We start from the raw sequence: 25,000 nt of genomic DNA, 5'->3' as shown, positions 1-25,000 counted from the left end.
TATTAAACACTCTGCACATAAAACGCACCACGCATATTAGCGACTTTATGCAATATCCCCACACTGACACATTGCATACTTACACAAAAGGTTCCCTTGCATTAAGGTTAATATTAAAGATTTTATACGTTATCAAGTCTATTGTGAAATACATATATTTGGTATCTAAGGTTTAGTACATGATAAGCAGACCATGTTTGGTGCCATTCTAAACCACTGTTTATTTGCAGATTTCCGGTTCCATCGGCAAGGAAATCGCAACATGCACCTGCAAGTTATGGATCATAGAGAGATAGGCATTGATATGTACTCTGTAATGTAATGTTTAGTAGCCAGTTTAGAGTTGTTCTTCGGCGGGAAAATGCACACAAATAGCCGTTGGAGGGCTGAACTATTACCAAATAAACTGACCTATGAACTGTATCATAACAGAAGAACCAGGAGGAAGAACCAATGGGATTATGCCAACTCATTCTATTCTCTTGCCTATGTGTGTAAGGGTATATATGCAAGTGCTCTAGACCTGGTAGTTAGTCATCTTTCTCTTTCTGTTGGCGGAGGTTTCACATTTGATGCCGGGAAATTTGGATCCAGAGCGCGTGCGCGCGTGCACAAAACCAAACCAACAGCTGCTTTTGTTATATCAATAATGTAAAATCTTACCTAAAGTTAAAACATTCGCTAAGTGTGATGTTTTTTCAAGTTTTATTGTATGATTAATATGGTTGGCGTAATATATATCATATATTTGGCAATCAGATAAGTTCCAGTAAAATGGTGTTAACACAATAGGAAAAACTGATGTAAAGATGGCAGAACTATGGAAGAGTTGTTGGGGTCCATCATTGCTTTCCAATATCCCCAGGTACAGCATCTAAGATAAACTGCAGAGTGCGTTGGTATATGAACGAGTCCTTACTCTTTGGCTTGCAAATGTTGAGGTGGTTTACTTCCACAGGAATAATGTCACCAACACCCAAGTCTAAACAAAAGAAATAACAAAGCGTATTTTATACATGCATGTGGTCTAATTTATGACAGCTTAAATTGTTTGGTCGTTTACACAGTGGAGACAAACATTTTGTTGGCTGAACTAGTTGGTGTAGTCTATGGGTGCAGGGTGTGTGGTGTAGGCCCCCCCGGGCCCAGGGCCAGGGTGCACCCCACACCTATTATAGATACGCCCATTATCTGGGAGTAAAAGTTGCTCTTTTAGATAGACTCATCATATAAAAGGTAATTGGATTTTATGGTAAATTTACTGACCTGCCGATTCTGCTGGCACCACATGCAGTCTTATCATACTGCCTATTTGCGTTGGCAACATTTCTGCAAAGCTGACAATCTTGAAGTCCCTATTTTTGGCAAATTCTAGGAACTCTTCATTTAGCTCTTTCAGTGCAGGAGAATCTTTTGGAAGAAATGTAATAGTTAAACAAATGTTATCGTTTGTGGAGTGATCCTAAAATTCCTAGCCAGCAAAACAAGGTGTGAGAAATACCAGAGAAAAGTCATTGCTCTCTATCTATTACTGTCAAATATTCTATGATCGATATAGAAAAGAGATGTTGATCAAATCAAAAACTTTCAAAGCCTGGACATGCTGTATATGCTGCTGTTATTTAGCTGTAATAAATTGTATTCCGTTATACTGTAGTGAATATGCCTTTCTGCTGCATACAGAACAGAGAATATGATGTGAATTCCTCCCACACCAAACAAAACTTTATCTGAAATATTTCATAGCAAACTATGGTGACTTTCAGCCATACAGAGGGGTTCAAGAAAGTAGTACCGAATACCCCTTTCAGACATACCGAGAAGTCCAGGATTTTGACAAGGCATGGTGAAACTACCCGGGTCTGGCTTATATCTGAAAGGGTCTACCTGGATTGACAGCCCCAGGTCCGTGTCTTTTCAATCTACTAGGCATATTCCCGGGACTTGTAACCCGGGTCAGTGCCCCGGCTTATGTCTGAATGGTGCGACCCATGTTTTAAGACTCGGGTCATGCAGAAAAGGAGCTAATTGGCTGTTCAAGGCTGCTTGAGGCTGTTACTAATAACCTCATCAGTGACAGACGGCACAGGATGCCAAGATGACTGCATGTGCTTCAAGAGAACTGTGCTCACAATTTAAAAATGTCACACTGGAAGGATGAGGAGGTGTGACAGCTATTGGCAGGGCGAGGAAAGGAGTAGATAAAGTCCCACATAACAGGGACAGATCCTGTGTGCCCGGGGGGTGAAGAAAACTCAGCAACAGGTCGTCAACAAACTGAAGTCGATTCGCAAGTAATACAGCAAGGTCCATGATTGCAATTGAAATATTGAAATAGGAGTGGGACTGGACGCATGGAGTGGCCTTATTGTGAGCTCTGTAATGTTGTTTTTGGAAACTCAGCACCATCAAACCTTATCGCCTTGACTTCCTCAAGTGGCTCTGCTACGCAGACAGCGACACCAACTTCGACTCTGAACAGCAGTTAACAGAGTCCGCCATTGTCGCAGGTGCTGTTTGAGGATGATAGTGACTTGGACTCATCTGTGCGCAGTGAAAAGCCAGCCAAAACCACATCAGATGTGCCAGCAGAGCCACAGACACCAGGAGCAGAGTCCCAGGCAGTAAGTTAACCGGAATGGGTATGAAGTCTAGGCGGCTGAATAGCCACCGGTTCATATCCCGATGCCGGCAGCCAGAAGGGAGAAGATCCCGACAGGGCAGTTAAGTACCCTATCCCTAGGCGTTGGTATTTCGACGACTATCTTAAGTCCCTTGTTGGGATTCGGGTGTCGGTATTGAGACCCGGCGGCCGCAATACGTCCCAGTTAACCTAGATTCACTATATTAAACACAAGTGTTTTTTTTTTTTTTAATAAAATACAAAACATGCTGCAAACCCTAACATAAAAATATACAAAAATGCAATATACATAATAAACTGCGAACACTAACATAAAAGCTGCATCTGTTGAAACGTAAAGTTAGTGTGCAAGTGAAAGAAGGCCTTAAGCACAGATCAGCCTATTGCGCTGCTATTTGCAATATATTCTGATTTTATTGGAAGATACATTCAAATGTAATTAAACACAGAAATATTGCTCAAATACTTTGTCCACCCAAACTAACTTAAAATCCTGCATGCAAGGGAACACATGAGCAAGTGTTAAACAAACTTTAGTCAATTCTCAAGCAAGTACTAATGAGGTTTCTTTTTATAGTAATCAATGTTCCCACAAGGCCTAAGAAAAAGTCCAAGATGCCACAAGGGCCATGACAAATACAGTTTGTTAGCAGCTTCAAGAAATGAATGCAGCAATGCAGGCACAAGAAGGTGCCAGGATGCAGCAATTTAATGAAAAAGAAAGAGAACTGCAAAACTCTTTCCTCAGCCAAATATCGGCCTTACAGGAGAGGGGCACTTGGGATCATGAGAGGGTCTGTTGGGACAATTATGAATTTCTGAGTCAAATTTTCTTTTTTTGGACCCAGCCACACCTAGTACACCACAACCCACTTGCCCAAATCAGAATCCTGATATCACTGTTTATAGGAATTTGTAATAAGTGCTGTCTGTATCACATGTTGTGTCAAAGTTTAGTTATGTTTTCTTACAAGTGTAGCCTTTTTGTTTAGGCACATTATATAATTAAAATTAAAAATTATGCCTTACATCAAGGCAAAATTTTTTGGGGGGATGACTGGAATTTTTGTATGCCAACTATTGTGTATTTTTGTATTTATGATACAGTTATGTATATACTCATATGAGCAGAATTTTACATGATTCTGTATAAAAAAAAAATATGGGCGTTACATTGGAATAAACATATTTTGAAAAGCTCATACGTGTCTGGCTTCTCAGTGACTTCACAGTAAATGCCAGGGCAGACCTGGCTTATGTCTGAATGGGGATTTCCCGGGTCTTAGGTGTAGTGTGCAAGGGGTTCTCAGAGAAAAGACCTAAGTTGCACCCGTGTTGAGAAACCCAGGTCGGAGCTGTGTATTTGCCAGGGCGTATTTCTGAATGTATTAATCACAAGTGTGAAATGCCCCACAAAAGTGCCTTATGCTAGTCTTGCCATATACACAAGAATCGGCCAATTCGGCAAGAGTAGAGTATGTACCTGCTTTCCTCCAGGATAGAACAGAAGTGTATGTACCTGCTTTCCTCCTGGATAGAACAGAAGCGTATGTACCTGCTTTCCTCCTGGATAGAACAGAAGCGTATGTACCTGCTTTCCTCCTGTATAGAACAGAAGCGTATGTACCTGCTGTCCTCCTGGATAGAACAGAAGCGTATGTACCTGCTTTCCTCCTGGATAGAACAGAAAGCGTATGTACCTGCTGTCCTCCTGGATAGAACAGAAGTGTATGTACCTGCTTTCCTCCTGGATAGAACAGAAGCGTATGTACCTGCTGTCCTCCTGGATAGAACAGAAGCGTATGTACCTGCTGTCCTCCTGGATAGAACAGAAGCGTATGTACCTGCTTTTCTCCTGGATAGAACAGAAGCGTATGTACCTGCTTTCCTCCTGGATAGAACAGAAGCATATGTACCTGCTTTCCTCCTGGATAGAACAGAAGCGTATGTACCTGCTTTCCTCCTTGATAGAACAGAAGCGTATGTACCCGCTTTCCTCCTGTATAGAACAGAAGCGTATGTACCCGCTGTCCTCCGGGATAGAACAGAAGCGTATGTACCCGCTGTCCTCCGGGATAGAACAGAAGCGTATGTACCAGCTTTCCTCCTGGATAGAACAGAAGCGTATGTACCTGCTTTCCTCCTGGATAGAACAGAAGCGTATGTACCTGCTTTCCTCCTGGATAGAACAGAAGCGTATGTGCCTGCTGTCCTCCTGGATAGAACAGAAGCGTATGTACCTGCTGTCCTCCTGGATAGAACAGAAGCGTATGTACCTGCTGTCCTCCTGGATTGAACAGAAGCGTATGTACCTGCTGTCCTCCTGGATAGAACAGAGGCGTATGTACCTGCTTTCCTCCTGGATAGAACAGAGGCGTATGTACCTGCTGTCCTCCTGGATAGAACAGAAGCGTATGTACCTGCTGTCCTCCTGGATAGAACAGAAGCGTATGTACCTGCTGTCCTCCTGGATAGAACAGAAGCGTATGTACCTGCTTTCCTCCTGGATAGAACAGAAGCGTATGTACCTGCTGTCCTCCTGGATAGAACAGAAGCGTATGTACCTGCTTTCCTCCTGGATAGAATAGAAGCGTATGTACCTGCTTTCCTCCTGGATAGAACAGAAGCGTATGTACCTGCTGTCCTCCTGGATAGAACAGAAGCGTATGTACCTGCTTTCCTCCTGTATAGAACAGAAGCGTATGTACCTGCTGTCCTCCTGGATAGAACAGAAGCGTATGTACCTGCTTTCCTCCTGGATAGAACAGAAGCGTATGTACCTGCTGTCCTCCTGGATAGAACAGAAGCGTATGTACCTGCTTTCCTCCTGGATAGAACAGAAGCGTATGTACCTGCTGTCCTCCTGGATAGAACAGAAGCGTATGTACCTACTTTCCTCCTGTATAGAACAGAAGCGTATGTACCTGCTGTCCTCCTGGATAGAACAGAAGCGTATGTACCTGCTTTCCTCCTGGATAGAACAGAAGCGTATGTACCTGCTGTCCTCCTGGATAGAACAGAAGCGTATGTACCTGCTTTCCTGCTGGATAGAACAGAAGCGTATGTACCTGCTGTCCTCCTGGATAGAACAGAAGCGTATGTACCTGCTGTCCTCCTGGATAGAACAGAAGCGTATGTACCTGCTTTCCTCCTGGATAGAACAGAAGCGTATGTACCTGCTTTCCTCCTGGATAGAACAGAAGCGTATGTACCTGCTTTCCTCCTGGATAGAACAGAAGCGTATGTACCTGCTTTCCTCCTGGATAGAACAGAAGCGTATGTACCCGCTGTCCTCCTGTATAGAACAGAAGCGTATGTACCTGCTTTCCTCCTGGATAGAACAGAAGCGTATGTACCTGCTGTCCTCCTGGATAGAACAGAAGCGTATGTACCTGCTGTCCTCCTGGATAGAACAGAAGAGTATGTACCTGCTGTCCTCCTGGATAGAACAGAAGCGTATGTACCTGCTTTCCTCCTGGATAGAACAGAAGAGTATGTACCTGCTTCCTCCTGGATAGAAAAGAAGCGTATGTACCCGCTTTCCTCCTGGATAGAACAGAAGCGTATGTGCCATATCGCAAAGGGACAGAAGCGCAAAATGTGTCTCAGTTACTAGTAATGATGTGAACACATTTTTGGGGCACATGCGCAGCTGAAGATACAGATGTGTATGAATCCAATGCTACATGAACCTTAATGTTCAGGACTAGATTTACTTCACTGGAGACTGTACGCACTCACCACTGTAGGGCCTAGCCAACTCTGTCATACAGCAGAATACAGTATCACTAACTTTCGTTTGCATAATATTATCTTTCTTCCTAGGAAACCTTATAGTTTTCGGGAAAAACTTCCCCACGCCTTGTAATTGTCCCATCTCAGTTACAACCACATAAATTGGTTCTGCCCAAATCCACAATTCAGTTATTTTTAGATAAAGAAAAAAAAACATTATATACATATTGTGTAGCAACCCACCCCCCCCAATCTTACCTAAGGACTGTTACTTACAGGGGTTAAAATGGTAAGAAGCAAGCACATTTTGGGGCTGACTCAGAGGGGGTATTCAATTACAGTAGGTGTGAGAATAACCAAAATCCAACACTTGCGGGGTTTTTGCTATCCAATTAGGTGCAGGGTTTTTGAGCATTGGGAGGTTATTTTGCATCTCGAGAGCACGACCAATTTTTCCTAAAAATCATATTTTTAAGAAAGATAGTCAGGAAATGTTCTGGGACCCCGGCGGCACCCATTCTAATGACTAAATAAGCAAGTGGAAGTTTCCAATTAGCTTAATGAGTCCTTAATTACTCACCTTCCGAAGCAGTGTATTCTTCTTCCAGCGTTGGGAGCCGAGTCTCCTGCAGCAGAGTGAGTATGTGTGTCTCCCAGCATCTCCTGCGTCTCCCAGCACCCCAAGAGCCTCCCAATAGCCCCGAGACTTCCAGCAGCCCCCTCCTCAACAAGATGAAGGGGAGGCCACCAGGAATCGAGGAGACCACCAGAGACCCCCGGACATGCCACAGGGTTTTCAGAGCTGACCACTTTTTTGTAATTGCATACCGTGGGTATCGGAAGCGTGCATACCCTTGGTATTCCACAATTGGGCACAAGATTTTATTACCTCAGCCCCAATTGAATATGCGTAAAAGAATGTCACACACAAAGCGGACCCATCGGTGGCAGCAGCATTGCATGCTTCAAAATAGCTGTGTATTTATAACTGTATTCAAAGGTAGTCAGATCTATGTGGCTGCAGAACCCCTATACATCCACTTGTGAGGGCAGCGTTGTCACTAGTATCACGCATTAACACCAACCCTATCCTGATTGAAAAAGACCTAGCTGTAATTGCAGGAACTTTACAAAAAGTATGCTTACCACTGAAAGTTTGCTGCACAGTTCCGCCCTTAAAGCTGCAGGTGGAGATCTGTGCTACTCTGAATAACCATGCACATTCATAGAGCTGCGTAAGTACATCTCTTTCAGCCTTGTTAGCATGCGCAGTGTGAAAAATCACATATGCGGCTGTTTCGCATGTGACTATGAATCAGGCCCTTTAATATCAGTAAAAGAAGGCTATAACCCTATAACACTTTTGCTTATTCATGCAGTCAGGAGTGGTAGAATATTGCTGCACGTTTCATTTAGTCACCTTCACTGTAGGCCCATCCTCCCCTCACTCCAACCACAGGTGTGCGCAACTTACAAACTACATGTCAAACTTGATCACATTCACTGTACCATTTGCATATTCTTAATGTAAGTGGTCAGACCTACGCTAACGGGTTCGGGGAAGTAGTTGGGAGTTCGACATTTAATATTTTGATACTCACAGCGGGGACGCCGAAAGATCAAACCCGGTATGCCAACGTGTTAATAATGCAATTTTAACAGTGTCGGCTGTACAACTTCAAACATGATTACCATCATGACTGAAGTTGTAAAGCTGACAATGTTCAAATATTTAAATCGCTTTATTGGCATGTTCACATGCCGTGTACAACATAACAGTGGGCTTGATTCAGAGGCGCTCGCAAAAAGCGAGCGCTCGCTCTGAATCAGGGCGGGCACATTTTTTTTAGTTGCGACCTCTTACCACCAACAGCTATTGCGAGCGGCCATGATTATGGTCGCGATGGTCAAGACCATCGGGCTTCTGACGAGACCCTTGTTGTAGGGTCTTGTGGCTGCAAGCCCCAGAGAGCTTCTGGCTCAAATAGAGCCAGAAGCTCTCTCACTGACATCACTGCAGGCGTTCGCATGGGAATGCCTCCGTTTGTGAAGCCCCCCCCCACGCCTACAAAATGGGGCGAGCTGTCAATCAACATCGACAGCCGCCCCTTTTGTAGTGAGTCCCGGAGCGAGCGCTTTTTGCGCACTGGGCCACCATCGACCCACTTACGAGCGCAATGCGCTTGCGATCGGGTCTGAATCAGGCCCAGTGTCCTTGTTCTAATTATCAATATTATGAATGACAATATCATAGCTACATCCCATACTATGTAAGACAATTACACATGTCAACTTTGCTAGTATATTACTGTGCGAAATTTCTCATTAGAGGACAATGGCCCTCATTCAGAGCCGCTCGTTACCAACAGTACGCTCGTTGCGTTCCGATGTTGACTAACCGCGCATGTGTCGGTGTTACACTGCGCATGTGCGTACGGCAGATTGCGAGCTTTTTTTCTCTCGTTCCTAAAATAGCGTACAGGAAGTGACATGTCAAATGTGATTGACAGAACAGGGCGTTTTTGGGTGTTGACGGGGGTGGAGATGGAAAAACGCAGGCGTGGCGAGGCGTTTTTGGGGTGTACATACATTAGCAGATGCGAACGTCAAATGTGTTCGGACCGTCACATACGTCACTGGAACATCCTCTTTCCCTTCAAAATGCTCGCACAGTTTAGGGTCTGGATTACTCGACCACATTGGCGATGGCCTTCTGCTCCGTCCCGGGACTCCATGATGTTGCAGCGATTAATCGCGGGTGGTCACAAAAGCAATTAGTGTTGTATTGCAAACCGGCTTGGTATGTGTTTGGCAAGCAGTTTATTGGGATAGCACAAAACCGTACGCAGGTGGAAATCATACCTGCTAATGTCAGGATTACACAATCAATTGGCGTACATTTTTGGGGGGTTTTTTTGGCCTCAATTTGTTGTTTATGGCCTATTGTGACAATAATGTCATCATGTTTTAATTAGCTCCCCTTTTTTTTTAATGTGGAATTTGCATCGTTATGTGATTTTTTTTAAACGTTCCTTCAAGAGGCCTTTTTTTTTTACAAATGAAATGGTTTTTTGTGTCCTTTTTTGCCTTTAGGGCCAGGATTAAATGTAACCCATTTGTACAATAATGTCACAATACAATGTCAGATTTTTATCATAAATTTATTGTTTAAACACAAACCAATTGGCATAATATTTTGTTTTCTTTTTTTCTGGCAAAGATACTTTTTATCAAAAATAAATAATCAATAACTGCTAACATAAACGTACAAAAATAAATTAAAAACATTTCACAAGAAAGGAGAGGGAAGTTTTGACCAGAAAGGAATATGAGCCAAGCACAGAAGGAGTGTGGGAAAAGTCGCCATTGCTGTCACCGTTTTTTCGCCCGTTTGGATGGGGGAGGGTGGGCGCCAGACCGGGTCCGGGATGCCATCGGGCTGGCCTGTCCAGAGGCAGATGTTGTGGCCTCTGGACTAGGCACAGGGCTAGGCACATTTGGAGGATTGGCTGATGTTGTGCCAGAGGTGGAGGATCCTGATGTTCCGGCAGGAAGGGAGGTCGGCTCCACCATGTGCTGGCGAACGAGCTGCTCCAGGGCATCGGCGATGCAGATGTTGGCCCTGGCATTTTCCGCCAGGGCCTGACCAATGGTCACGTTGGCCGCAGCATTTTGCTCCAGGGCCTCAGCCACCCGTATCAGACTGGCGTCCATCCTCTGCAGAATCTCCGTATGGAAATCCGATTTTAAATTGAGTTCTGTGAGGAGGCCCACTGCCTGCGAGGGGGCACGCCCTGGACTGGCTTCTGCAGGGTCCTCAGCCAGATGTACTGGTTCCTCCCCTGCAGAGCCAGCAGAAATTCTGCGGCCAAGGCTTCCCTCTGGAGCAGACTCATCCGCCTGTGGTCTCTGTTGGAAAAATGAGAAAAGAGTCACATTAGAATCTACATATTGGCACAATAGCATTTCAGAGTTGGTGACATCACAATACTTACCTGGGCCAACATGAGGAGCCGCAAAGTCTGGCATGTCCGTATCCATGTTGGACACGCCAAACACCTCCACAGGCTGCACACACCCCTGTGCCAGCTCTTCTAAATCCGTCAACTCCAATGACACAGGGGTGGGACCCCCACCTGTCCCCCTTGCATGCCTAGCCCTGTCCACGAGTTTTTGCTTTAGGCGATATTTGAAGTCGCCCCATCTGTGGGGAAAAATGGAAGCCATTATCCTTTGGTTTAAAATGGGGTTTGTTTTTAGGGGGGGCAAGGGTTTACTTACCGCCGTTTGACATCCCGGGCTAGACGGACATAATCACCCACTCTATTGACAGCAACGGCTACCTCTTCCCACATTCTCCACTTCTGGCTTAGACTCATATTCCTGTCTGCCTGTGGCAGGATGTCCACACACTTCGGGATCAAAACCTCCATCTCCTTTCTTGTGAAATGTGGCTGCCTTTTTTTTGGCCGCTTTGGCCGGAATACTGGGCCCAGCAGCCTCTTCCATGTCATCCTCCTCACCTATTTGTGTAAATTTACAGAATTCACAAAATCACAACTTGCCTAATCTTATGTTTCAAATTAATCGTTGATAGAAAATGCATGAAAGACTTACCGCCTGACTCTTGGGCATTTTTTCCCTGGTCTGTCGCCATGTCTGAGGTCCAAACAAGAAATACACCAGAATTTGAATGTGTTTTAGTGACGTATTTATACATGCGTCCTTATTTTGCGGCCGCATCATTGATTGTGCGGCCCTATGATCCCTCCTTAATTTGTGCGGGAAACGAAACACTGTTTATGGCTTGGTGTGTCTCAAGTCGAGGTGGCGTTTTTGGATTGTTGGAGGTTATCTTGGCTGGAGTTTATTGATTGCGTAGAAAGGAGTTGGAGGTTGGAGATTCGTTTGTTGGTTAGATTTGCGTTTTTTTTTCCGTTATCTTTGTTGGTTTATATTTTTGGGACCTCGTTTCTTGATTTGGTAAGTTTTGTGAAGTCTAACTTTTGTTCAATTGTTGTTTCATTGTGTTTCGTATATTTTGTAATTTTTGGATCCCTAATTTCTTCTATTTTAGATTTTGTTTATTTTCGACCCCAAAGACCTTTTGATTTTGCATCTTAGATATTTGTTCTTGGTAAGTCCATTTTTTATCTTGTATTTGCAAACTAATTAGCGCATTTTTAGTAGTTACTCTTGTGACTTGTATTAGCGAACTAATTAGCGCATTTTTAGTAGTTACTCTTGTGACTTGTATTAGCGAACTAATTAGCGCATTTTTAGTAGTTACTCTTGTGACTTGTATTAGCGAACTAATTAGCGCATTTTTAGTAGTTACTCTTGTGACTTGTATTAGCGAACTAATTAGCGCATTTTTAGTAGTTACTCTTGTGACTTGTATTAGCGAACTAATTAGCGCATTTTTAGTAGTTACTCTTGTGACTTGTATTAGCGAACTAATTAGCGCATTTTAAACAGCTTAATAATCATTCTAACTTTTTGGTGGTTTATCTTTCGCTTTTTGAGCCAACATTTCGACCCGTTTTGATGTACTGTGTTAAATGTCGCTTTGCGGTTTTGCTAAATGGGTGTTTGGCATATTTTAACTTTGGTCTAGCACAAAATTTATAAACAAAAATGCACAGAGTGAAATGTGTCAAGTAATTTTGGTGTTTATTTTCAGTTTGGACGTATCATGACAATACCCCGGCATGTAAGCAGCAATGGATGGTATCATCAAGCTAAGTTGTTTTAATATAGTTTTGGGGTGGGTCAAAAGCCTTACTCTGAAATCTTTGAATTTCAGGTTGATCTGGGGCGGATTGTTCTGGCCATGCTCCCGGAAGCCGACCAACCTCAATCTCATCCCAGGCGTAGGCATCGTAGGCATGCAAGGCCCCAGATATTTCGAACACGTGTCACCCTTTTTGGAATGCCCGATGATGAGGTTTTAAGACGCTACCGTCTACCTCCCAAAATCATCATAGACACTCTCTCATTAATAGAAAGTGATCTTGAGCGGCAAATTGACAGTCCAACAGCAATACCACCACTGACGCAATTTATGGCGGTGTTACATTTCTGTGCCTCAGGATCGTTTCAAACAACGGTGGGAATAGTGGCGGGCATCTCCCAATCCTCCTTTTCCCGGATCCTGAGGGCAGTGATGGAGGCACTTTTCAAGCACCTCCATCATTTTATTCAAATGCCTTTGGATATGGGTGCCCTTAGTGTGGCCAAGGCCAATTTTTACCAAATAGCTGGCTTCCCACACATCATAGGGGTTGTGGATGGTACTCACATACCACTTCAGCCTCCAGCACGGCTGGAGGCAATATTTAGAAACAGGAAACACTATCACTCCCTGAATGTAATGGTGGTATGTGATGCCTCCCTCCAGATCCTGTCCCTGAATGCTAAATTACCAGGAAGTGCACATGACTCCTTCGTCATCCGGCAATCAGGGATATGGCAGAAATTAACCAACCTACAAGCTGGTGATGCGTGGCTTCTGGGTAAGTGGAGACCTTTAGTACATAACAATGTTAAGCTTGATACACAGTGTTCCTGATGTTGTCTCTTATTTTTCACAGGAGACAGTGGATACCCTTGCATGTCCTGGCTGCTCACTCCTTATTTGGCTCCCACACCAGGCCCACAAAGTGAGTATAATTCCACACTTACAGCCACCAGGCAAGTGGTGGAGTGCTGTATCGGCCTTTTAAAAGGCCGATTCAGATGCCTCCACCGCTCTGGTGGCGAGCTCATGTATTTGCCGGATATGGTGTCGAAAATTGTGGTCCTGTGTGGGATATTTCACAACATCGCCATAAGGAGTGGTGTCCCAATGCAGCCAGAGGATGCCTTACCTGAGGATGGCCCCCCCGAGGTTGGTCGGAGGTCAGTATGTGGGGGGGCCATACGCGATGATGTGGTGGCCAGATTTTTTAGGTAAGTTTGACCAAAACTACAGTGTTTATACCTAATGTGTTTGTGTTTGTTTGCGAACATCTAATTTATTTTTATTTTTTTCACCATCTTCTGTTTGTTCACATAATCTTTGCCACTCCAACGCTCACTACTTCCTGCTACCCTTACCAAACCTGGATCTGGTGATTTTGGGCATATATTCTGGAACCCATATCGCAACGCCATGTTTGTGGAATCATGTTGGCATGGTCCTTCGTCAACCAGTTCTTGATTGTTTTTTTTATTTAAATATTTTATTTGTATGTGAATAAATGTTTGGAGAGTGAAATGGTCTTCCTTTTTTTGGACGTTAACAGCAAGTGTAACCAGGTTAACACACCTTACATTTGACTAAGGGGTAATCCAGTACTGACACCAGTTGATGTAAACTGAAATATGTTTTCAGGTTCCCAACCCACACCAAAAGGAAGCCTGTCCAAACCTTTGGATTTGGAAGATTGGCCTAAGCAGCTTGCACACCAACTAGGAACCTGTAAAATGTCGAAATATCTAATTGACACTACACCCAAAAAGGCAAATGACATTGTTACTGTTATGTGTTTCTTGTGGCTGTTTAACATACAAATACAAAACACAATCTAACTTTTAAAAAAGGGAAATCCTTGCAGGAACAGTTTACTTATGTCAGGGAAAACTATTTTTGTTTTGGAAAAAAAGAATGAGCCAGAACGTATATTAGAACTAAAAAATTTATTTAGAAAATGAAAATAAACAAAAAAAACTACTGGCGAAGGATGCCAGACAGCCGGTCAAGGCCCACAAGAATGCCAATGACATGTTGGCGCATCTGGCCAACACATTCGTCCACCTCTTGTCGACGCCTCTGTTCCTCTGTGGGTGAGAAAAGTGTGTGGATTAATAAAACAATAGGGAATCCACATTAAAAAAACAAAAACACAACGAAATCACTCCTAAACCTAAAAAAAAAAAACCAAAACAAAAAGGGGGTGCTGCCAAAAATACAAGGCCTTGTACAAATTCCCACAGGTGTGATATGTGTATGTTGAAATCAGCAGGAAGAGGTAAAGGCAAACTGCTAAATCACCAAAAGTAAACCAAACAAGCACGAATAAAGGCACGACACATGATTACATACAAACAGTTTGTGGTTAAAAAAAATGTGAAAGAAAAACATACCGGGAGCCAAAACGGGAGCTCCGGAAGTCCCTCCATGTTCTTCCTCGGAGGAGCCTTCATTCCCCAAAGAACGGGGAGGGGTAATGACGGACTCCGGGGAGGGGGTAATTGGAAGAGGGGTGGGTGGAGGAGAGGGGGAAGTGGGACGGAGGGGAAGGAGGCCCGACAGTTCCGGGAGAGGGTCTTGGAAGGCTGGGGAGGAGTGGGGTATAGGGGAAATATTTGGGGTGGAGTGTTGGCTGGGGGTTGGGGATAGTGGCCGGGAACGCCGTCTGGCCGGACGGTGACGGCGTAGTCTTGGCTGTCCTCCTAAAATATGTCAAACAAATTGAGGTTAGTTTCTGGGCAAATCCGGGGCCCAAATAAAAAAAAAAAAACCACCAACAAAAAACATGCAAATAGGAGTAGAATGAAAAAAACAGAAATAGAGGGAAAACATGCACACGCAGATATGAGGACAAATAATAAATAGGACAGACAGGAAAACATGCACACGCAGATATGAGGACAAATAATAAATAGGACAGACAGGAAAACATGCACACGCAGATATGAGGACAAATAATAAATAGGACAGACAGGAAAACATGCACACGCAGATATGAGGACAAATAATAAATAGGACAGACAGGAAAACATGCACACGCAGATATGAGGACAAATAATAAATAGGACAGACAGGAAAACATGCACACGCAGATATGAGGACAAATAATAAATAGGACAGACAGGAAAACATGCACACGCAGATATGAGGACAAATAATAAATAGGACAGACAGGAAAACATGCACACGCAGTTTGCCCCACAAACACAAACATGAAAACCACAATACATAACACTTACTTTCCAGGATCTGCATGCGAAAGCATGCCAGCAAGCGGGGCGTTCGCCGTTGCAGGTCTGACCACCTGCGCTCCAGCTGCCCGATGTTGCGGCGTGAACCCAAGGACCGCAGGCGGGACCGTGCCTCCGCATACGCGGAGCGCTTCTGCCGGTTGGTGATGGGTGGAGTCTGGCTGGTGATACGGCGATCCATCACCTCCGTAAGCACCAGCAGCTCGCGCCTGGTGAATGCGGAGGCTCTCATGATGGCAATGGAGTTTTTCATACAAAACATTTTTGATAAAGTGTGCAAAAAATTTCTGATTGGCTAATGTATTTTGGAAATTAACAGGAGCAATTTTATTGGTTAGTGTATGAGTCATGTGTTCAACAGGGCCAGAAATCTCTGGAGAGTTATGATAGGCTTAATGCAGTGACATGCGTTTGCAAATTTAAATAAAGAAATGAACCCCGGAAAATATGCGGGGATCCACAGCAATAGAACAATTGTTTAATTGTGGTTCACATGTTTTTTGAACAATAAAAGCGAATGTTCCATCCGTACGTATTCTGCGGGTAAACACAAACACGGACAAGAGTAAAGTTTCTTGCATTGTGTTGAAAAAAAAACCCAATTAAGCTAATTGATACATTGATTGGCATGATACGATTGAGGGAGGTAGGCAGAATAAAGGAGCAGGTAATCGACATCTGACAAGGCCACTTCCGGTTTCACTTGTGCGTGCGTTCCCTTCAAGCCATTTCGGGGATGTACGCTCGCTATTTCGCACGCTCGTTAGTCGGGGTCGCCTGAGTTTAGGGAGGAATTTTAGATGCGAACGAAAATACGAGCGAGCCATTGAATTTAAATAATTTTGTACGTACGCCTAACGTACGTGCGCCCGCTTGCGAGTGGGTCTGAATGAGGGCCAATGATTCCTACTGTGCTTAGCAGCCAATGGCACTCACCTTTGCTAAGCTCCTTGACTTCTACAGACGGAAACAGCAGTAACCTAGCACTGACTGAATATTCTGCCAGTCGGGATCCTCGGTGGGGCACACTGTAGAAGGCAATCCCTCGTGTGTTCTTCACAACATCTTGCATGTCTTTGTCATTTGATGCATTTACCAACATCTTTTTCACCAACAGTCCTAAAGAATAAGCTTGAAATTACTCTTTCCTATATTAAAGACTAAGAATAAAACACAGCAAATTCAAGGTTCTTCTTGACAGCAATAGTCACAACAAGCTAACTGTAACGAACTGGAACTTAGGACCTCATTCAGAGTCGGTAGCAAGCGCTGAGTGCTCGCAACCGTCTCAAACTCTCTCGCTCCAGAGCTCACTACAAAAGGGCCGGCAGACGATGTTGATCGACAGCTCGGCCCATTTTGTAGGCGGGGCGGGGGCTGGTTTCACAAACGGAGGCGTTCCTGACGGAACGCTTGCCGTTTTGTAGGTGGCCGCACTGACATCAGCAGTGATGTCAGTGGGGAATTTCCTGCTCGATCAGAGCAGGTAGCTCACTGGGGCTTGCGGTTGCTGAGACCCAAACTTAGGGTCTCGCCGCAAGCCCCGATGGTCTTGACCATCGCGACCATCACCCTGGTCGGTCGCTAAGCTAGTGACCAGGAGGCCGCACTAAAAGAAAGAAGCGGCCGCCCTCATTCAGAGAGAGAGCGATCGCTTCTTGCGACCACCTATGAATTTGGGGGACTTAGTCTTGAACTAATACAACTCATCATAAGCATGGTCCCATGCAACATATCAGGTGTAGCCACGCTGTTTGCTCTATCAGTTCTTTGACGCAGCGGCGATGCTAATATAAGCTAATGCTGCAGGAGGCATCTCAGGACAAACATGCTCCCTGCCAGCATTGCAGATCCGATAGCATGCGTCCAAAGACACAGCATCGGATCACCATCGCGATCATTGTCGCAGAATTGGCCATCTGAGTAAGCATAAGACTACTTAATATGGCCATCTCATCTCCGTAGCCGAGGTCAGTAAAACTGCATCAGAAGATGCACACACTGGCCTCGGCACTCCCACAAAATAGAGACAACACGCCTCTGTTTTGGGGAACGGTCCCATTCACCACCCACTCCCGCCCCCAAATGGCTGCGGTATGCCAATTATACTGTGGCTGAGAGTGCGCTGCGAGCAATCTTGCAGTACAAAATCTGCACATGCGCAGTACAGATCATGAGCAGATCAAAAATCATCAGAGATGTGTGCAAACCTTCGGGCAACACCAGCTCCAGTGCCAAGAGACATAATATTACAAAACTGAAGTGGATTTTTCTCCAAGGCCACTTACCTCCCATGCTATGTGAAACCCAAATAATTGGCCGTTCACCAACACCAGCGGTCTTCAGTTTGTTAAGAAGCTCAGTGCTTCTATAAGCCATAGATTTCCTGCAAAAGAAAAAACTGATCTGCAATTGGTCATCTAGCACACTGTTTTCCTCACTTTAAAACAAAAAATTACAGTTATGGTATAACATACCTCAGCTAACTCTTTTTCTTCAAGGTTCATAGGGTCCACAGGATCTACCCTGGGGTATGTAGTTGGAGTGATCCATTGCACCAAACAGCTTACAGCTTTGAAGCTCCCAGCATGCACAGGTCTTTCTCCCTATATACCCCCCCCCCAGCTACAGGCATTCAGTTTGTAAAGAAGCCTAATGGCAAGAGACAGAAAGTGGAGAAGGAAGTACAATGGCCCTCATTCAGAGCCGCTCGTTAGCGGCAGTACGCTCGTTCCGAGCGATGTTTGCACATCTGCGCATGCGTACGGTTTTTAGTACGCATGCGCGAACCAGTCAGTGCGGCCAAAAATCGTTTGTACGCTATATAGCGAGTGCCTGCTATTTTGAGTGACAGAATGAGGCGTATGTGGGTGGTAACAGGGGAAGGTGCTTGAAAATGGGGAGTGGAGATCCGAACGCAGGCGTGCTTAAAGGTCAAAACGGGCGTATTATGGGTGTGCATAATTAATACAGCAGCGTCATTGACCACGTCACTGGGTTATTTTATAGCTAGAACTGCTCGCAAATTTGTGGTAGCAAACACCAACCACAAGAATAGCGAGCAGTTCATACGCTGCTCGATGTACTCGATTAATCTAATAAATAGCGGACATGACGTATGGTGCGAGCGGCCAGGGGGCGTTTTTAACAAATAAACGAGCGTATGTTTTGCTCGCTCGTTCAGACTTAGAGGTGTGAACAGACTGCAATTTGCGAACGGATCATTTGAATAGCCACCCCTTGTTTTTGAACGAACGACCGCAAATAGCGAACGGCTCTGAATGAGGGCCAATGTATCCAACACTCTCAAAATACAAAGAGGGAATCAGTGATACAAAAAAGCAAAGAACAGATCCCAACTGAGGCCAGGTGCCTCAGGGTGGGCGCCCTGTGGACACTATGGACCTCGAAGAAAAAGAGTTGACTGAGGTATGTTATACCATAACTCTAATTTTCTTCTTCAGGGTCCACAGGATCTGCCTTGGGGATGTCCTAAAGCAGTTCCTTTAAGGGTGGGGACGCTCCTGAGCAGAGAGGAGAATCTGCCGCCCAAAGAAAGGCAAAAGTATCAAATGCATAAAATTTGATAAAGGTATGGATGGAAGACCAAGTGGCCGCCTTGCACAGCTGTTCAGCCGAGGCGCCATGTCTAACCGCCCATGATGGTCCCCACAGACTGAGTAGAATACGCTGTCACCTTGTTCGGAACAGGGAGATCAGCCTGTGTATAGACCTGAGAAACAGTCATACGCAACCAGCAAATCAAAGTCTGTTTGTTAGCTAGCCAGCCTCATTTATGAAACCAATATAACACAAAGAGCGCATCTGATTTCCTGATGGCTACAATTTCTTCATTAATATGAAAACTGGATACCACCTTTGGAAGGTAACCCGCTCTAGTACGAAGAACCACTCTATTTTGATGAAAAATTAAATATGGAGAGCGACATGACAGTGCTGCCAAATCAGAAACGCTGCGAGCTGAGGAAATAGCAAAGACAAAAAAGTGTCTTCGCTGACAACCATCTAAGGTCCACCTTATCTAACAGCTCAAAAGGAGAAGCTTGAAGTGCCCTGAGAGCCAAAGATAAATCCCACAGTGCCACCGGATGGACAAATGGAGGTTGCAGACGGAGAACCGCCTGCAAAAATGTTCTAACATCCGACAGGGGAGCAATTCTGTGCTGGAACCATACTGACAAAGCAGAAACCTGAACTCTCAGGGTAGCCAAGCGAAGACCTAAGTCTAAACCTGTCTGAAGAAAAGCAAGCACTCACGAGACCCTGAAAATTTTTGGGTCATATTTTCTGTGGGAACACCAAAGACAAAATGAATGCCAAATCCTGTGATAGATGCAGGTCGAAGCAGACTTCCTTGCCCTAAGCATCGTCTGGATCACAGAAATAGAGAAACCTTTGGCCTTTAAGACAGAAGAGTCAAGAGCCATGCCATCAAAGCCAGCTGAGGTAAATCCGGATATAGGCAGGGACTCTGCACTAGTAAATCCGGTCGTAGAGGCAGTGGAAGTAGACTGTCTATGGATAGACATGTCAGATCGGTGAACCAATGTCTCCTGGACCAGGCAGAAACTATTAGTATTATCCTGCCACCCTCCTGCATAAACTTTCTGACGACTCTTGGAAGGAGGGAGATTGGAGGAAACAGGTATGCCAACCTGAAGATCCATCTCACTGCCAGAGCGTCCGCGAAGGCGGCTGAGGGGTCTCTTGTTCTGGACCCATATCTGGGGACCTTGTGGTTGTGACCTGATGCCATGAGGTCTACGTCTGGTAGTCCCCACCTGTCCACCAGGAGTTGAAAGACGTCACGATGCCCATTCTCCAGCGTGTATGTCCTGATGACTTAGGAAGTCCACTTCCCAGTTGAGGACTCCTGGGATGAATATTGCTGAGATTGCTGGAAGATGGCATTCTGCCCAGTGCAGAATATTCACCACTTCCCTTATGGCTGCCGGACTTGTGTACCTCCTTAATTGATATAGGCCACCGCAGTCACAAGGTCGGACTGAATCTGGACAGGCCTAACCTGAAGTAGGTCCTGTGCCAGAATGAGCACTCTGTGCACTGCACGAAGCTCCTAAACATTTATCTGTAGGTGACTTTCCTGATCCGTCCACCTTCCCTGAGAGGTGTTATGACCTGTCATCGCTCCACATCCTCACAGACTTGCATCCGTGGCGAGGAGTACCCAATCTGGCACCCATAACTGGTGACCCTTGTCTAAATTAGTTGTCTGCAGCCTCCAAGCGAGGGAGAGCCGAACTTCAGGCGAGATGCAGATCATCTGAGACTTTATCCGATGATACAGACCATCCCAATGAGACAGAGGGCCTGATTCAGACCCGGTCGTAAGCGCTGAGTGCTCGCAACCGGGTCGATGGAGGCCCAGAGCGCATGCGCACTATGGAGCCGGCTCCGCTGTGCGCATGTGCGAGACCTGGATAGCGACGGGCAATCCGTCGCTCCGGGTCTCGTGTCAAAGGAGGCGTGCTGTCGATTTTAAGTGATAGCACGCCCCCTTTGGTGGGCGGGCCGGGGGAGTGGCTGCCCAAACGGAGGCGTTCCCATGTGAACACCTCCGTTTGGGGGCGGCCCCACTGACATCACGAGTGATGTCAGCGGGAGAGATTTCGGCTCTGTTAGAGCCGAAATCTCTCTGGGGCTTGCGACAACGAGACCCTACCACAAGGGTCTCGTCGCAAGCCCGATGATCTTGACCATCGCGACCATCTTCCTGGCTGCTCGCTATAGCTGTGGGTGGTCACCCACAGCTATGCGAGCGGCCAGGAGGCCGTTTTAAAAAATAAATAGCCCGGCCCTGATTCAGAGCGAGCGCTCTGTCAGAGCGTCCGGCTCTGAATCAGGGCCAGAATCCATTTCTGCAGGGACCTGGAGTGGAACTGGGCATAAGTCACCATGTCGAATGTGGACACCATAGAGCCCAGCACCTGCATTGCCAAGTGAACTGATACTTTTCCTGTTGCAAAGTAGACTGTGCACACAAGATTGAAGTGCTGCAATCTTGTCCTCTGGCAGAAGAATCCTCTGTCCCAGAGAGTCCAGCAACACCCCTAAGTGCACCATTTGCTGAGTTGGAGAAAGAGAAGACTTTTTCCAATTGATTATCCAGCCATGCTCTTTTAGGCAGACAATGGTCATCTGGAGATGACATTGCAACATCTCCTGAGATTGTGCCAATATCAGGAGGTCATCCAAATATGGCAGTACCCTGACTCCTTGTTGTCTGTGATGAGCTGCCATTATCGCCATTATCTTGATAAATACCAGAGGGGCTGTGGTCAACCCGATGGGTAGAGCCTGAAATTGGTAATGCTGCTGATCTACCGCCATTCTCAGAAATCCTTGGTGAGATCGTGCAATAGGAACATGCAGATAAGCATCCTGTATGTCCAGGGGGACCATGAAATCTCCAGGCTCCATTGCCACCATAATTGACCGTAGGGTTTCCATACGGAATTTGGGTACATAGATGAATCTGTTGAGAGACTTCAGATTCAGGATAGGGCAATGTGACCCATTTGGTTTCGGAATCAAAACCAAATTTGATTGCGTCACAGGAACGGGGACTATGATTCCCGATCTCCAGAGGGCCCCAATAGCCTCCCGGAAGGCAAAAGATCTGACTGGGTATACCAGAAGGGTTGTACCAACAAACCTCTGAGGAGGATGACTCAGGAACGTGATGGCGTAACCATGAGAGACCAGCTTTCGAACCCAGACATCCGTAGTCTTCTGAGGCCAGGAATGAGAAAACTTTAGAAGTTGGCCTACCACCCTGAGACCTTCCAACGGGAGGCCTGCCCAATCAGGCAGTGGGCTTATCATCCGGCTTGGAAGCAGGATGTCTGATTGACCAGGAGTTCCTGGTCTGCGGCTTCTTGTGGGAATTATCCTGTCTAGAGGAAGACTGTCCCTTTACCATACCCTGTGGGCGAAAGGACCAAGCTGACGACTGCCTATACTTAGGGGTAGTCATAGATTGCAACCCCGCAGATTTAGATGTCGCCAGAGAAGACACTATGTCATCCAGCTCTGGTCCAAACAGTACCTTCCCAACAAAAGGGAAGGACTCCAGGGCCTTCTTGGACCCTGTATCTGCCTTCCAGGTCTTTAGCCAAAGGGTTCTTCGAGCCACAACTGAAGTTGCCGATACCATAGAAGCCAAGATATCTGCATCAATGACTGCTTCCCCCATATACATAGCTTCCTCTTGCATCTGCCTGAGATGAGACAGCTGTTCTCTGGTAGCACTCGGCATGCTATCCTCCAGAACCTTCGTCCATTCTTCCATAGCTTTGGCTACCCAGGCTACAGCCTTAGCTGTCTGGTAATAGCACCAGATAATGAAAACACTGATTTTAAATAGTTATCAAGTTTTCTCTCTGTAACTTCTTTGAATGAGGATTCTGCCGGAATGGGTAATGTAGACCTCTTGATCAATCTAAAAGATTTTTGACTCCACTCAGGCGCTTTCAGGAATCACCATGAAAACCATAAATCCATATAAGTTTTTTTGAACAAAATGCTCCGTGAATATTCTTCTCTGCGTTTCTGTATTAAATGTTGATATCCCTTAATTCATGTCCTCACCAGAGAACACCAGGAAATATGTAAATAAACAAAAAAACAATAGTGCAGAGGTCTCCAGACAAACAGAATAAGTTTTAATTCACAATGGTTGCACTCACATATCAAATAAAATAACAGGCATATAAGCAGAACATCTGTAAATGTGAAATATGTCCTCCCACTATTGCTGAGTTGTAAAAACAGCCAGAGTAGAGCCCAGTTCCGGATACTTAGCTCATCCAACGATAGGGGAACAGATGGAATCACCAGCAGGGCTGCTATATCAAATCCGCAGCCAACCCCTTAACGCGTTACGGATTAAGCTCCTTTTTCAAAAGCGGATATGGCTGCATTGCGTTATGGGGCTTTATATACCCCTCCTAATTCAAAGTCATTAATAAAATTCCTCTCAGCTGATCGTCATAATGTGACAACTAGAGCGCATTGTGTATGCTCCAATTTCCGCTCTGTGTTCAACGATGGCCGCTGCTATTTCTGGCCATGACAACTTCCGGTCAATAGGAGCACCTCCATGTGCTCCATTTACGTTCCACAGTAACAACTTCCGATCAATAGGAACAGCTCTATGCGGTCCATTTGCGTTCCACAATGATGGAAGTCTTTATAGATTGAAGCAGCAAATTTCCGAAATAGATTATTTTGAATAAACGGGATTCATTAATTAATTCCACACACCTTCAGAGGGATGAGGAGAAAAGCAGCGATAGATATATCTGACAGTTTTGAAAACAAAAAGGCAGTATAAATACAGCATCTAGCATCACAGTCACATACAATGCATAACTATAATCAAATGCTAATGCAAATAGACTCTGAACCAACTGACCAGCCCCCTCAGGGCTATTGGTAGGATATAGAGTGCTATATACCTGATCCAAGGAAGAGGTATACAGGGAGACAGACCTAACCTCTGAGACCAACAGCTTACAGCAGCGCACCCAATGTGGACTGTGAGTGTCTTACACACGAGGTGGTCAGAAGTAGCAAACCAGACGCGGGAATACGCAACCGGAAGTTGCGTCTGGCTTGGGGGAGGAGCGGCCGGGGGAGTGCCTATCTCCCCATAACTGTGATTTTGACGGCATGGGTACGCTGGCCTCACAGTAGTAGACGCTACCTAGTGCGCTGTAGTGCATCTACTACCCGTCCCCGGCGACAGACGCCCAACCACTTTTCTGTGGACATGTTGAATGAGACCTTCACCCACAGCTGCCTCCGATGCATCTCTTACACCGGAGGCCTGGACTGCTCCGCGCATGAATTCCCATGAGGAATCATCTTACCTGCCATCTCTGTGAATCAGATCGCAATCCGGACCCCAGCGATGCCGCTAGCTGAGCCACGCTGAGGTCTGCCGAAATCCCCAGGGCATACAGCGGTACTGCCGTTTTGACATCGGCAGGGGTAGTCACAGTATATGCGTCGTATTCGGTGCCTAATACTGCTAACTCAGAAGTTCAAAAAAACTAAGGCAAATAAAAAAAAAAGAAAAGCTGTTAAAACAGTGTGCCTGGATACTTGCCGCGGATCAAACAAAAAAAACTGAATGCATGTGCCTGGGGGCGGGGTATATAGGGAGGAGGACCTGTGCATGCTGAGAGCTTAAAAGCTGTAAGCTGTTTGGTGCAATGGATCACTCCATCTACCCCAAGGTAGATCCTGTGGACCCTATGGACCCTGAAGAAGAAAAAAATAGATTCTATTACATGTAACATTTCATTATAATTTTTCTTCTAAATAATATTACAGGATCAAATACACATGGAAACCATAGAGGTAGTTCAAACATCAAAGCAGCATATACAAGAATAATAAACAGAGTGAGAATTAAAAAGTAAAAAAAACAGTCACAAACTACGGAAAGTTGCTTTAGTAAAGTAATGCAGATCAGACAAATGAGGAGGTTTATGCAATAAAGAGGTACCCTCACCATCAGTGCCATGTAAACCACTTCATAATAGGAGAGGAAGCTGAGGAGGAATAGAGTATGAAGGCAGTTGCCAG

The 25,000-nt window shown here is 45.3% G+C and overlaps 1 protein-coding gene across 1 annotated transcript in view; it reads right to left on the bottom strand.

The window, feature by feature from the left end:
* Nucleotides 1–214: 214 nt before the first annotated feature.
* The window catches only part of SERAC1 (serine active site containing 1), a 203,974-nt gene continuing 179,188 nt past the window's right edge, over nt 215–25,000 (bottom strand). Inside the window, exons 14-17 of the mRNA XM_088457406.1 lie at nt 17,653–17,750; nt 16,301–16,483; nt 1,267–1,410; nt 215–982 (exon numbers count right to left, since the gene is read on the bottom strand). Coding sequence (XP_088313532.1) covers nt 843–982; nt 1,267–1,410; nt 16,301–16,483; nt 17,653–17,750 — 565 coding nt within the window. The 3' untranslated portion in view covers nt 215–842. The remainder of the gene's footprint in view (nt 983–1,266; nt 1,411–16,300; nt 16,484–17,652; nt 17,751–25,000) is intronic.

The sequence above is a fragment of the Taudactylus pleione genome, unplaced genomic scaffold, assembly GCF_031769625.1.
Source record: "Taudactylus pleione unplaced genomic scaffold, aTauple2 ptg000760l, whole genome shotgun sequence".
Taxonomy (NCBI): Eukaryota; Metazoa; Chordata; class Amphibia; order Anura; family Myobatrachidae; genus Taudactylus; species Taudactylus pleione.
Note: the sequence above shows the minus strand (reverse complement) of the source record. Positions and strands in the feature narration are given on the sequence as shown.